Source organism: Brugia malayi (genome assembly GCF_000002995.4).
Source record: "Brugia malayi strain FR3 genome assembly, contig: Bm_v4_Chr4_scaffold_001, whole genome shotgun sequence".
In the NCBI taxonomy this organism is placed as follows: Eukaryota; Metazoa; Nematoda; class Chromadorea; order Rhabditida; family Onchocercidae; genus Brugia; species Brugia malayi.
In genome coordinates, this window is record NW_025062478.1 from 11,788,260 (window position 1) to 11,804,056 (window position 15,797).

General features: G+C 22.9%; 1 protein-coding gene across 1 annotated transcript; it reads right to left on the reverse strand.

Moving 5' to 3' along the window:
- Positions 1-212: 212 nt before the first annotated feature.
- Bm8764 (KMQK697, putative) lies at positions 213-5,776 on the reverse strand (the record flags this gene model as incomplete). The annotated part of the gene is made up of 12 exons (XM_043082489.1): positions 213-248; positions 446-561; positions 742-868; positions 1,300-1,361; positions 1,546-1,690; positions 2,155-2,324; positions 3,297-3,797; positions 4,034-4,268; positions 4,686-4,784; positions 4,983-5,093; positions 5,475-5,548; positions 5,761-5,776. 12 exons carry the CDS (start codon positions 5,774-5,776, stop codon positions 213-215), a joined length of 1,692 nt encoding a protein of 563 aa, XP_042938423.1.
- Positions 5,777-15,797: the final 10,021 nt, after the last annotated feature.

A 15,797-nucleotide genomic window follows, 5' to 3' on the forward strand; every position in this document is an offset into this window, starting at 1 on the left:
TGTCAAAAATATATATCTAAAGTTTAAAAATTTGAATGACTGATTCACTCACTATACGCATCGTTAAAAAGTTATAAACATCAATGAAACCTAAGTATATATATTATTTAGCAGGTATCTTGGAGATTAGAAAAAAAAAAATATCTGACATCTAATCGAATGATAGCCAGTAAACTTCTCAAAATGTAACTGTGGCAGTGATATGTCGTAGACTATGGCCAGTGACGTCTTGTAAAATTATTTGGTACCTGGAAAAATTAAAAAAAATGAAATAATCGTAATACTAACAATTTGATTATTTCAATTAATTAAATCAATTCAATTATCTAAACCATATCTCGCATATGCACCAATAAAACAAAAATAATTTAAAAGAACAAAAAATAATTTTAAATGTTAGTGCGATAATGAAAAACGATAATGATTTGAATGAAAAAATAAGTACCTGTTTATTCTGTGAACCCAATTCCACTTTGCATACATCCGCATATGCACCATATCTCTCCAAACCACACTCGATAAATCCAGTAAAATAGATTGCATCATTGAACCAAGTCTGATCTAAAAAACAGAAAACTTCTTTCAGTTTATAAATCTTCAGCAAAATTCCAAATGTATCTTAATCAAAGATTTATATCGGTATGAGGGAAAAGATATTTGCCGATTATACTACTTTAGTTTGAAATACCAACTTCATCAGAAAAAAAAAAAAAAAAAAAACTAAGCATCTCAAAAATTTACCATGATCAAATTGAATCCGTAATCGACTCTTCCCGCTAGCAACACATTCCTTTGAATAAATCCTTATCCATCCTTTAGCTTCCTCTCTTTCAACCATCGATCGTATATAATACAAAATATGAAAAATCTGAAACTTAAAGAAGATAATTCATAAAACTCATAAAACAAACTGAAATAATTTGAAGAGCGACTTCTAAAATTAATAAATTAAACAAATTACAAATAAGTCCTAATTTTGAGCATTTATTTAGTGTACGTACTTTAAACAAGAATGAAGAAACACCTTCTTTGGGAAAAATGGTGAATAACAGAACTAAATATGGCGGAATTAATCACCATCACTTTTTTGCAGGAAAAATTCACCCTAACGTTAATTCTTTTAATAAGCGGATTACACGGGGATGTTAACTGATTCATTGAAAATGTTTTCATAGAAAACCCAAGGAAGATCTACATTAGCGGTCATAATGAACTATTTAAATAAAATTCAATGATATTACATATATAGTCCAAGATATATACAAAAGTCTATGATATGTTATGATGTAATTTAACAACCTGTTTCGAGTATTCACCAGCATATTGAACATTTAGTATAATATGTTTTGTCTTTGTTATATCTGTAACTGGATGATAATCACTATCATTATTTGCTAAATTTTGTTAATAATTGGAGAAAAAAAAGTATTCATTGACATTATAGTGATTATAAAATATAAAGATGATTGAACTTATTGTCATTATCAAATTCGCTTTTATAATCATTGCTAAAGTGAGTGAATAAATGTTGAAAAAAAAACAAACCTTCAAATGAATTTAACCATGTAATATGAAGGCGTGATATACGTAAACCTGGATAAATCCTTAGCCTAGGATATACTAATGGATGAGATTTTTTGCAACGTAATGAATTTATTGAATCATAACGAGGTATTGTAACTATATCTTCCTAAAAAAATTTTTTAGTATTCTACAATATGCATGATTTTGATTCGTTTCTTTTAGATTTTTATATTCGTTTTTAGTAATGCAACTCTCTGCAAATTTTCAAAATATAATCTTAACAGTTACTCGTTTCCAAATCATTTTTTTTTCCCTCACTAAGGAAAATACTTTTCCTAGATAATTTACAGTGTCATTTGTTTCCATTTTCCTTCAACTCTAATTGAGCTTTATTCGCAACTATGTATGCACATAAATTATCTCAAACAGTTTAGCAAGTAATTTCAACAACTCACATAAACCGACAATGAGAAAAATCACAAACATTATTCAAATATGAAAAAGCCTAATCAAAACATTAAGGAATCTTTTTCGAAACTCATAAAAACCGTGATAAATTAACAATTGCTTTTCCTAATGAAACGATTAAGATTTTATCTGAAAAATTAGTAAAACTATTTAAAAACTTACTGGAATAATATCCACTATTTCATCACTTTCATCATCGCTAAGTACAATCACATCACTAACAGTTTCACTTCTTTGAATTTTTTTAATGCCAACTGGTTCACTAGGATTTTTACGCTTTGTTTTCGCACTACTCAATCTTAAATATCTAACTGTCGAGGAATGACCGATATCTAAAAAATAGGATACTTTTGAGGCAAAAATTCTAGCAATTAGCGTTTTTAGTTTCAAGATTGGTTACTGATATAAAACATTTTCTATTATCTCTATAATTCAACTCAAATAACACGATACTAATGATAAAACTACAAAATACAAAATAAAAGCCACGAAATGAAGTAAGACTGTAGCAACAAAGCAGCGCTCATCAAAGATACTCTTATTCTCGATCTGGCAGCAAGTATGATCAGTAATGTCCCTATGTAAAAATTAGATGAATTGTAGCTTAGTACTTTGTTTCAAGCTATAATTCACCAAGGTATTACAAAGAAACATCATCGAATCAATTTCTAAATAACTCTGGTAATAAAATACTTGCTGGAATTAAATCGATAATTTCACTTGCATTTGTCTGAATTTATCATCTATTTATCAAATCAAGAAGCAATTTTAAACCTCACATTCGCTCATCAATTTATCATTAAGAAATAAAAATAATAAAAATGAAAATAAATAATCTCCCAAATAACAATGCTGAGACACTTTGAATAATTTTGAAAATGCAAATAATCAACCTCTATCCTATTACGATAAAAAATATACTGTAATTAGGCTCCTGTAACTAAGTTTTCGCCTATTATTAGTAGGGGACTAAATACAAAGTAGTAAAACTTCAGATCAAAATACTATGCTTTAATTACTTTTTCTTATATCATCGATCATTTATAGAATAGGATTTCAAAAAAGTTATGCAAGATTACTACTAAATTAAACAGTGTCCAGAACGTCGTTTTCATTTCCTATTCCTTTCTTATACAGTTCAGCATAGAAAATCAATGAGAGCTTACAAAAAAATGAAATTTAATAATATCAGGTAAACTTAATTAAGCTAAATTTGAAAGACTCCAGAAGGAAATACAAGAAAATGATTCCAGCAAAAGTTTGATTAATATATACAAGCAAATCAGTTAATAAAAAAGTCATACCTTGTCCATTTATTTGTAATGAATTGTTAGTCTCTGTAGTTTTACACTGGGAGTTCGTTAGCATCAAAATACGATTATTAGCAACCGATGACACAGCCAAATTCAACGGCTGATTCACAGTAATTAAAACATGAGCTGTTGCCACTGACTGATTTTTTGGCGTTGAAGAATTATCCTTAGCTGTTGCCACTGACTGATTTTTTGGCGTTGAAGAATTATCCTTAGCTGTTGCCACTGACTGATTTTTTGGCGTTGAAGAATTATCCTTAGCTGTTGGCACTGACTGATTTTTTGGCGTTGAAGAATTATCCTTAGCTGTTGCCACTGACTGATTTTTTGGCGTTGAAGAATTATCCTTAGCTGTTGCCACTGAGTGATTTTTTGGCGTTGAAGAATTACCCTTATTAGTTGAAGTTGAAAGAGATGATGAAATAACCTGCTTTAAATTTGTTGACGATTTACGTGAAATGCTCGAATTAGTTACACGTGATACTGCTGTCGCTGAAATGAAAAGATTTAACACGATGACATTTTCTTACAAGAATTTTTAGAATTCATTCGGAATCAAAACAGATTATGATGAAATTATACAGTAAAAAAACAATTATATTTTTTCCTTGACACTAAATAAAGAGAAAATGTTAAGAAAATTATGTAAGAAAATTTTTTCAAATTTTTTTTTTATTACTCATTTTATTTATTTTGCTTTAATATTTAAATCTAAAAACAAAACTAACCATTCTTCCGTGCAAATTCATGAAATGTATTATTCTGCTGCAATGAAACAAACTGTGCCTTTTCAGGCTGTGTAGTATTGGCAGTGGAAATGTTTTCAACAGATGATGCATTCAGTTTAGTAGACCGATGGCGATTCATTGCCGATTGTACTATTGGTGACTTTGCTATATTCCATAATCCCTCTTCATCTTCCGCTTTCCACCGTTTTTCCCATGTTCGAGCTGCTATAGCAATCTAAAATGTTAACTGCTAGTGAAACAATGAAATGAACAATGGTACAGGAATATCAACAAAAGTAAACTTTTTAATTATCACTGATGAAATTATTGTTTGTCCTTACATCGAAGTTCATTAAACAATTGCGGGTTAGTACAACTGAGAATGATAATATACAACATCAGTGTCGATCAGTTTACGATTCTGAAGACATAACTACGAAAATCTTAGAATATAAGCATTACGTGCTCATTGATTACGATATATGCTGAGATATTTTGCACGATATAATATGAAACCGCTCATTTTAACATCTATAATATGCACTTAACACTTTGTTTTTATTGCTATCACATTATGATAGAGTAAAAAAACTATCGAGGATTAGGAATAACCAATAAAAGAAAGATATTTTAATTCAATAGAAAGATTTACCTTTGTTCCGGGATGATTGCTAGCGATGAAGCAACTGAATTCTCGAATTGCAAGCCTTAATGTTGATAAATTTTCACGTAAAGTTTTAATTGATGCATCCTGTAATTTGAAGATAACTTTGAAACTGACAGTAAATTAAAGCGTAAATTAGTTATTACAACGAATTTATGGCGAAAATTTTGCCGTTGCTTTCCTGTAATCATTCACACTTGCTTTTGATTAGGCAAAAGTTTTTTTTTTTTTTTTTTTTCGAAATAATGATACGAAATTTTTTTCGAAATTCAGTCAAATTTGGACCTTAGCGCGGATCTCCTCCTGAAGGTTTTTAACCAAGGAATTTAATTCACGTTTTTCCACTTTACAAGCTTCAGTGACACATGGTAGCTGCGAGGTATAATATGTCAAAATCTGAAATACAATCAACAGAAATATTTTTTCACCCTAACAAAATTTTTGTTTCCTTTGCATTACAGTTCTAAGAAAAGTTTAAATAAATAAAAGCACAAAGGAAATTTCATCACGTATGAATTCCATATATATCCATATGTATATGTGAAAAAATCTGGTAACAATATATAAATGGAACTGCTCACAAAGCATACAAAAATTTGAAAGGCATATGCAATCAATATATAAAATTGCAGCTTACAAATTTATCCTAATTTATTGAATTATAGCCTATTCACACGTTATGTAATATATGAAAACCTAATTTACATATGCAAATGTAACACAAAAAAACTAAGTAATGCTTTGAATAGAAATTTACCATAAAATTATTTCACTAACCCTTTTCAATTCATTCTTTGTCACCACACGCTTTCGACAAATTTTCTGCTGTGAAGCATTTTTTGTTTCCATACCTATAACAAAAGAATCAAAATTAGAATTTTTTAAAATAAAAAATCAAAATCAGAATTCATCAGTTTATACTTAACAATAAGATGTTTTAATCAAAACAGAAAAAAAAAAAAGAAAAGAAGCCAGACTTGAAATTTTATTTAAATTTTAAAATTATAATATTTCATAATGAATTTAAATTTTAAAATTATAATATTTCATAATGAAAACCCACAAGCTAGCAAATTCATGATAAAAATTTGACAGCTACGGTAGAAATGGCCAACTTCATAACACCCCGCATAAATGAACTCGTAATCTTACTGTATTCGGGCTTTTTCATCCCTTTGTATCAATTAGACACATTTCTTCCTCTGTATGTTTGAAATATCTCTCCCACACTTATTTTTATCGTCTTTTCCCGCGGGTAAATAAGTGCTTTCTCACGTTGTCACATCGTACTCTTTGTATTTGCTTACCGTCTTTACCACTCAAATCTCATTTCAGTGAATGAATAAAATTGTCTCAGATGAAATCCATCAAAATTCTAGTTTAGAAAGGAAGTTTCAAATTTTTATTCAAGTCTTTTAATTCAAAATTTAGACTATGGAATCTAAATTTTCTTATCAAATTAACTCTAACTTCCATCTATTGAGAGTTCGAATTTAAAAAAAATTTAAATTTGAAATTTAAAATTGAAAAAAGAGGAAGAAAATAGGGAAATTGATTGAAAATTTGTTAGTATCGGTCGAAAGATGTCTTGTTCATATTGGAAATGAGACATTTCGTTTTCAACTCAATTTTAACAGCATAGAATGAGAGCAATGGCGAAATAGTATTGTGAGTATACGATGGAAGAGAATATGAGAGATGCAGAACAAATGCTGGAAACGTGCCAATGCAATGTGAATTATCGATTGGTTGGCGGAGCATTTGGTTGTCGTGGATATTGATTATCGATTGATTAGAGAATATTTGAATTGTCAAATTGATTTTGTCATTTGCTATCGATTGAAATAATTCAGTGAGGGAATATCTTCTATTGTATGAATTGATTTGATATCAATTATTGATTTATCGATTGATTGATTGATTGATTGATTGACTGATTGGAGGCAAAAATTTTTATTAGTAATTAGTAGTATCAGTTTAGCCAAATGTTGGCAAAAAGTGAAATATATTTTAGTTTTTTTTTTTTTTTGGTTTTAAATTTTTGCGCCAAAAGGTAAGCTTAATTCCATTTCGCATAATTAATTTCAGCATTTTATAGTGATTATTTAGAAACCTAAAAATTTGTCCTGTATTATTATTAAGATTATTATAAGGTAGGACAAGTTTTTGAAATGAAGAATTCAAGAAATAAAAAGAAAGGCGATCAAAGAAAGAAAGGCAGTTCATTGAAAATTTGAATTATTTAAAAGTTTTTGAAAAATTTTATAAATAACATTTGATAATTAAAAATTCAGAAAGTAATCAAACTTCAGAGAGCAATTTAATTAGAATTGACGAGTGTAGAAAACGAAGAGATAAAGTTAAATTACTAATTAAGAATGCAAGAAAAATAAAACGAAAAATTAATAATAACAATTAAAAATTTAAATTAAAAGGAACAGATGAATATTACTTCAAGTTTATAATACAATTATTCTTTTTTCATTCATTTATTGCAAACAAATATTTGAATGAATGTATCAAATAAATGTAATAAATGAATTTATTGTTAGCCACATATAATTATAATTTTGTATTGAAATTTAAATTTGATGAAATGAAAGCAAAAAAAAAAAAAAAAACTGATTAATTGTGAAATTCGATTAAATATAAATGAAACCTTATGCATTATCAGTTTAACTTTTCATCTGTGACACGACGGTGACACTGTTCGATTTGTATCACTCAAAAATGATTTCCGATATTTGTTAAACTATTTCAGTTTTATAGTGCAATTTTTATCAAATTTATTACGTTTGTCTCTCATTATTGTATGCATAAGAATTGAATTCAAACATTTTTTAATGTTTTGTAAAAAATTTTTATTTAATCAATTTGCAATTCAATTAAAAAAAATCTGCTATTTTACCTTTGATGTGAATAGTACAAAAGTAAATGTTTTTTTATGACAATCTAAATTTACTCTATAGGATTGATTACATTTTATTTATTTGATTGTTTGCTTATTTATTTGTTTATTTGTTCATTTATTTCCTTGTTTACTTATTTATGCGTTCGTTTGCTTATTAATATTTGTCTGAATTGTTTACTTCATTTCATTTTTATTTATCTATTTATTTATTTATTTATTCATTATTTTTTTGATTAAAATTTTTGTTACTTCAAGTGAAATGTTTTTTAATAAATTTTAGAAATTTTCTGAAATTTCAATTCAACCCGCTTGATATTCAAATTGATAAAGATTTCCTCCTGCACTGTTATCATAATAATATGTGTTTTCTCCCAATGATAATTTTATTCAATGTCAATTTCTCAAACAATTAACCTTAACAGTATCAGTTAAATTAACTTATCATAAAATTTCATAATCACCAAAATTAAAAATTTATTAAAATTTATTAAAAACTTAACAAATGAAAAGAAATCTTGCATAAACAATAAATCATTTTTTTTTTTTTTTTGTTCCCCTAACAACTTCTGCTACATTAACTTTTCAATTCAAATTTGTATGATACCACTTGTTCCTTTTTATCTTTTATTTTTTAAAAAATTTAAATCCCACATTTCATTTATATTTTTGTTTTTGTTTTTATCTTTCAAAAAATTTTCTTTTAAATTGACCTTTTTTCTTTGCTTTAAATTTAAGTTAAATTATTTTTTAAAATATGGCAACGATTTGTTGAGAATATATAGATTTGATGTATTTGTATTTTGAATATGCATGACAAAAGTTGGCAATTAAAAATTATATTTGGAATTGGATGTTTGTTTGTTTAATGTGAAATCGATGAATTCTTTGATGAATAAACAAAATTCGCTTTAATATCAACAAAATATAATTACTATTAGCATCTAATTAAATGATATTTAGTTGCTTAAAGCATCTTAAGAAACTAATTGAAGTTGTTAACATGAAATGATGTAAGTAACAGATAATTTAAAACAGTTGACGTTCACGATAGTATTGCAATTTTATTTCAATTTTAATTTTAAATTTGTAAAATGTAAAACGTTTATTTCAAATTTCAGATTAGATGAATATTTACTATATTTATTATATGAACTATAATACGCAATTATGCATAATAATTTTCTTACTTTTAAGTAAATTTAAATGATTTTAAAAATTAGTCGTCGTAGATTTAATTGATATAAAAGAAATGTGGCATATGCATATTTTTATTATTAACTTTATTATTTTCATAATAAGTATTTCATTAAAATGTAATTATACATAATGCACAATTAATTCTTTCAGAACTTACTAATATATCGGAAATGATTGATCAAACAAACCATTTCATTTTCTACTCAAAAATTTTGTTAAACAAATGAGTGTTATCTGTTTGTTGAAATGATCTAAATATCAAAAGTTTAATTCAAATACTAATTATTTGCTCTATTATGTTTTATTTTATTTCGTAATTATTAGCAAAATTAATCCAAAGTTTATTCAATTTAAGTATTTAATTATCAGATATTTAAATATATGTCATACATCATCCTTTTTTACTCCTACTCTCATTTCATTAATTAATGTAATTTTGAAATTTAATAAAATTTTTAAAAAAATAAGTGAAAAAAAATTCAGAAATGATTTTCTCAAGAAAAAAATTCAGTTAAGGGATTGCATTATGCTATGTTTTTTTTTTTTTAACTTTTAGAAAATAATCTTAGAAATAATTAGTTTTTGGAAAAATTTCTTACACAACACATTAACAGAACGGAAATTATTTTCATTATAAATAAAATTTTCAATTTTCATTTTTACCAAACTTTTTTTTTTTTTCAAGAAAAAAAAATCAAGCATATATGATGTAGTATATTGTTAATATTTGATGATTTTTATTTTATAATTAACCATCAACTAATTAAAAATTTAATTCATCAATTTGCTTTCCTTATTTGGTAATTTATTTGAATTATAAATTTGTTACTTTCGTAGAATTTTCTAGCATATCGGAATTTAGCTCTCAATCTTTTTTTAAACTGTTATTATTAAATTTAATTAAACAGCTACTGAATTTATTATTACTCTGTCAAATTTTCAATTACTCTTTCTTCAGCAATAATACATTAAATAAATATTCTCAAATAATTAACTTAAAAAAAAAAAAAGTGCACTGATTAAAGATGAAAAAAATTTTTATCCTTTCCGTTGCTTTTCTACCCTACAATGTAAAATGTAAATTATAAAGTTTCTCATTTTTTTTAAAAAAAAAAAAATTTAATTCAAGATTTTAATATTATCAATAAACATTATCATACATTATCCAATTACTTTTGTATGTAAGTAAATAAACGTACAATGTTTAAATTTGAAATTAATTAATTCAAAATTGTTTTTGATTTTTCAAAAATATTTTGATGGAAAATTTGCTATTATTATAATAAAAATCTATTATTACTCTATTATTTAATTTTGTAAATGATACTACAAATTTTCAGTAAATTGAAATTTATTTCGTTTTTCTTTTTTTCAAATCATTTCAAAGAAAGTAAAAAAAAAAAAAAAAAAAAAAAAAAAAAAAAAAAAAAAAAAAAAAAACATCTCTTGAACATTTGTAATGTGTATTAAATAATATTTAAATAAGTAACGAGTGAAATTTTTTCATTATTTCATGAATTGAAATTTGATTTTTTTTCGAGTAAAGAAGATAAAAAAGTTTTAAAATATTCTAATTTTATTAGCAATCAAAAAATTTCAATGTTTTTTATGAATAATCCATTTTTTTTTTTTTGTAAACTTTTGTTTATTGTTTTTTTTTTTTTTTTTTTTTTGTTAAATGATTAGAAAATAAAATAAATTATCAAAAATTCAAGAAAAAAAAAAAAAAACTTTCATTGACATCTGAATCATAAGTTTGATTAAAATTGATTAATTCATATTTATTTAATATTTTTTCTTTCTCTTTCTTATTTTTTTTTTTTCCATTTCACCAAGTTTTGACGATTATATGTTTATCTCATTGTTTGCTTTAAAGCATTTTAAATTTAAAATTTTTTATTCGAAAAATCTGATAGATTATTGTTATTATTTGCATGCTGCATTTAATGCAAAATGATAAATGTTAGCGTCAGCTGTGATAAGCATCAATAAAAGTTTAATTTTTGATTAATTGCAAAATATTTTTATTATTTTGTAAATTTGACCGTTGAAATATTTTCTCGGCGAAATGATCATCATTTTCGATGTTTTAATAGCATTCAATAATTCATTCCATTTCATTTTCTCTCTTCCTTTCGTTTCACCTTCATTGATTTTAATTTTGTTTTTAATAGAAATTTGAAAAGGAATATATCAGTTACTAATTAAGTTCAATTAATTCCTTAAAATTGTATGATTATGATTATGATATGATATGATTATCATATAGTAAATTCGTACACTTAAAAAAAAAATGTTCGAAATAAAAGTGGAAAAATTAATGTTTGAAATAATAAAAATAAACTTGAATAAAATTAATTAGATATAATTAAAATAATGAAAATATATGAATCTAATAATTTGCAATTATTTCATTTCATTTCATTTCATAAAATTTTATCGTATATTTTTCCAATTAATTATAATAATTAAAATTAATATTAATTGTCTATGTGTAATGATATGATGATAGAATGAATGTTCATCAATTATTAAATTATAAAATTACTGATTTAACTAAAACAAATCAGTAAACTTCCAATAAATCAATCAATCAATAATTTGTATTTTTTATAATTATACCAAAAAATATAGAATAAAATTTTTGTATTATATTATATTTTAATAATATACTTGTTTTGGTAATATATTTTAATAATACATTCTTTTTTTTCAAGTATTTAAAAAAATTAAACTTTGAAAAATTTATCCACTTTGTTTCTTCACAACAAATGCACTAAATTGTTAATTAACGTTTTACTAAAATATTCGATTTTTTCTACTTTTACAAAAAAAATTTTTTTTTTCATTTTTAAATTTTACAACAATAAGTAATGTTCTAAAGAATAAGACAAAAAAGTAAGAAAAATTACTATTTCTAATAAATATATTTTAAACAAACAAAAGAAAAAAAAAAAAAAAAAAGAATGAATTTGTTATAAAATTTGAATCATTATTCGAGTTTGTAATTTTTTTAATAGAATTTAAAAAAAAAAAAATTGTTAATTAAACTAATTAAAATATATTTTTTTTTTTCGCATGCATAAAATATGCATCTTTCGAATAAAAATAAATCTTATTTTCATGAGAATCAATTATTTTTACAATAAAAATAATTCATATCCCACAAACTTTATTATTATTATTATTAAATAAATATGCCAATTGCATTCCATTTGATATATTTTAATGATATCATCGATATAATCAATAATAATTATCTCTTAATGATAAAAAAAAAAAAAAAAAAGAAAAAAATGAAAAAAAAATTTTTTTCAAACATTGACAAATAACTTTTTCTTTCAAAAAAAAAAAGATTTCGATAAGATTGCGCAAATTACAAAAAATGGAGAAAAAATTTTTTTGAAAAAGAATTTCTGTTTCAAAATATTGTTGTTATCAGTGAAATTTTTGCGCATTTTTTCATTTTTATCATTGCGCGCATCCATCGTTTTTATTATCATTTCAAGGCGAAAATTTTTATAATTTCACTTAAAACTAACAAAAAAAAAAAGAAAATTTACAAAAAGAATTGTTTGTTTGTTTGTTTGTTTGTTAATTTTTATTCAATAAAAACGAAGAAAAAAAAAAAATGAAAACTTTTTCTTTTGAATATTTTTTAAAAATTTTTATTTTTTCTTTTTGTTTTTGACGTCATTTGTCATTTTTTTTTTTTCGTTTTTGTTTTTGTTTTTTTTTACCAATGAATTTCATTTTTAGAAGTGATAAAATGAAATGATAAAAGAGTGAATGATAGTAGAAAAAGATATTGTTATGTTTATTTTTTGACTTTGTGTCATTTCTTTTTTTTTTTTCTGACTGACAAAAAAAAAAAAAAAAAAAAGTTTTTGGTGTAAAAATTTGCTGTGAAGTAAATTGCAACTAAGTAAATCATTAAATTTGCCAGGTTTTATGAAAAAAAAGGTTGAAAAATGAAGTTAGCAGAGAATTTGGATGTCTGAATTTTTAGTTTAAAATTAGACATTAAAAGAAATTTAAATATGCATTTGCTAAATTGAAGTAGAAATGTGCTTAACTTAATTAATAATAAATTGATTTTCATTTACTTTTAGCAATTGTATAAATAAAATATTAAAGCAAAGTGACAAAATGGTAAGTGTTAGAAAAGTTTATTCAAAAAAAAAAAAAAAGTGAAATATTAAATTAGTCAAGTAGATATAAGCAATTTAGAGGATTGTTTTCCCTTTTAAACAAGCAGAAAATGCAAAAGAAAAAAAAAAAAAAAAAAGATATCAATTCTCGACATCGTTCTCGACACAAATTTTTTGCACAAATTAGCAAAATTAACAATGATGGGTAATGATCAGCTTGAAAAAAAAAAAAAAAAATCTTTTTTTTGAAAAATTCTAGGCATTTAAAATTTTGAAAATATAAGAATTATTATTTAAATAAATACGATTGAATTAAATTACTAATAATAATAATAAAAAAAAAAAAAACATTGAAACTATTAGTAACAAAATAAAATTTACAAATATTTTTCCTCTATTGTATCTTTTTTTTAATAAAAAAAAAAAGAAAGAAACATAAAATTTCGAACAGCATTGTTTCATTATAAATAAATTATTTTGACTTCAAATGATAGTAAAATTTAAAATTTTTCTCTCATTGATGCCATGAAAATTCATTAATTTCATTTTTATTTCTTACTTTCCTCTTTTGATTTTAAATTTTTAATTAAAAAAAAAAAATGAAAAAATTCAGTTTTTGTTTATTTTTTTTTTTTATTGTAATGTTTATTATTCTTAAATGATGAATCAATATACATACATACATACATTTATCTTTATTTTCCATCTTTATTTACTTTTTATTTTATTTTATTTTTTTTTTTTCGTTTTTGCTTTTTTGTGCTTTTCCCTTCTTTCCTTCTATCATATTTTTTATTTTATGATAAACATTATCATAATATTCAAGTTTTTATGACAATCATTGTCACATTTAAACTTTCATGAAAATCATTATTACAATTTTTGAAATGAAGAAGAGAGATGCAAAAAAAAAAAAAAAATTTAATTTAATTTTTTTTTTTTTTTTTTTAAAAGAAATATTACAGTAACTTTTAACTAAAATTTAAAAAAAAAAAAAAAAAAAATTTAACAATTACCAAGGATTTATCCAAACTTTTTCCTTGCAATTTATATGCAATCTTATGTTATTTTTAATTATATTTTAATTATTTATTAAAAATTACATTTTTTTTATTTTTTTAAAAATTTATTAATTTAATGAAATTTCTATCATAAATTATGTAATCAATCAAGCATTTTTCCACAAATATTGAACTTAGCTTTTCACTTTTTTTTTTTTTTTTTTTTTATTTAAAAATTTTAAAAAATAACACAAATAGTAGCTAAGCTACTATATATTATTAATTGAAGAAATTCAATTAGAAAAAAAAAAATGTTTGTTAAATTGATAGTATTACCAAAAAATAATTAATTAATTAATTAATCAATTAATCTATGAAAAGTATGAAAAATAAGGAAAAGCATTGTAACACTCAAATAAATAACTTTTTGGTCTGTTGATAAATTTATATTTTTAATAAATTTTTATTTTTTATTTTTTTTTTTTTTTTTTTCAAATAAAATTTTCTTTAGAAATTTTTATATTAACAATATTATATTATGCAATATATAATTTTAAATTTACATATCATTAAAAAATTTATCAAAAATAAATATTTGTAGTAATCAATTTTTTTTTTCCTCCAATTTTTATTTAAAAATAAAAAAAAAAAATAACATAATGATATAATTATTCGTATAATTGATTGGATTAAAATTGAATAATTAATTTATAATAACTTATTTTTTACTAATTTCAAAAAAAAAGAAAAGAAAAGAAAACAAATACTATTCATTTGCTTTTAAATAATTTTGAATTGCTATTGAATTAATGACTCATAAAATGATCAATTTGACATTTTTTAAGGGATTATCATAATTTGGTAATTTTATCTTTCCATTTTTTTTTTTTTTATAATTAATTTTATAAATTCCATTTTTTTTTCTCTAAATTTTAAAACGATCATTTCATCGTTTTTTTTTTTTTTTCGCTCTTTTTTCGGATCAAATGAATAGTTATTAATAAAATTAATCTTTTAGTAATATTTCAAAAGTTAAATTTTTTAAAATTTATTCTTTTTGTTTATTCAATTTTAGCTTTTCGCTAATATTTTTTTCATTCTAAATTATTTCAATGTAATTTATTCTTACATATAAACAATAAAAAAAAAAAAATTTTTTTTTTTTTTTTTTTTTTTACACCAAAAAATAATAATTTGAATTTTAAATTTATCATCGCAGATGTTTTTATTTCCTTTTCAAATATATTCTTTCTTTTCCCCTCTCTCTCTTTCTCTCTCTCTCCCTCTCCCTCTCCCTCTCCCTCTCTCTCTCTCTCTCCTGATTTTGCTTATTCTAAAAATTTCAGTAATTACCGCCCATAACGAATGAGTTTTATATGTTTTAATCGATATTTTCATTCTTTCTTCATTCTAACAAAATATTTTTTTTTTTAAAAAATATTTTTTTTCTTTTTTGTTTTGAATTTATAAAATTTCAGAAACGATGTGATATTTAATTGGTATTAATGAAATTCTGAATGAAAATGCTGGAAGGAAAACGAAAAAATTAAATTTTATTACGTTAAAACAGAAAAGAGAAAAGAATTTTGTAATTATTCAATTAATTAAATTCTGAAATTATTCCAAAAAAAATTTTCTCAATTTTCTTTCTTATTCTTTAATTAATTTGCTAAGCAATAAAAAAAAATTATCTTAGCAAAACTGTATTATGAATTGTTTATATTTTGAAATATAAATTATTATCAATTATTACTAATTAATTAATTATTTATTCTGTAAAATTATTTCATTTTAATTTAAAAAGAAAAAAAAAAAACAAATCAAATCAAAGGAGAAAAAA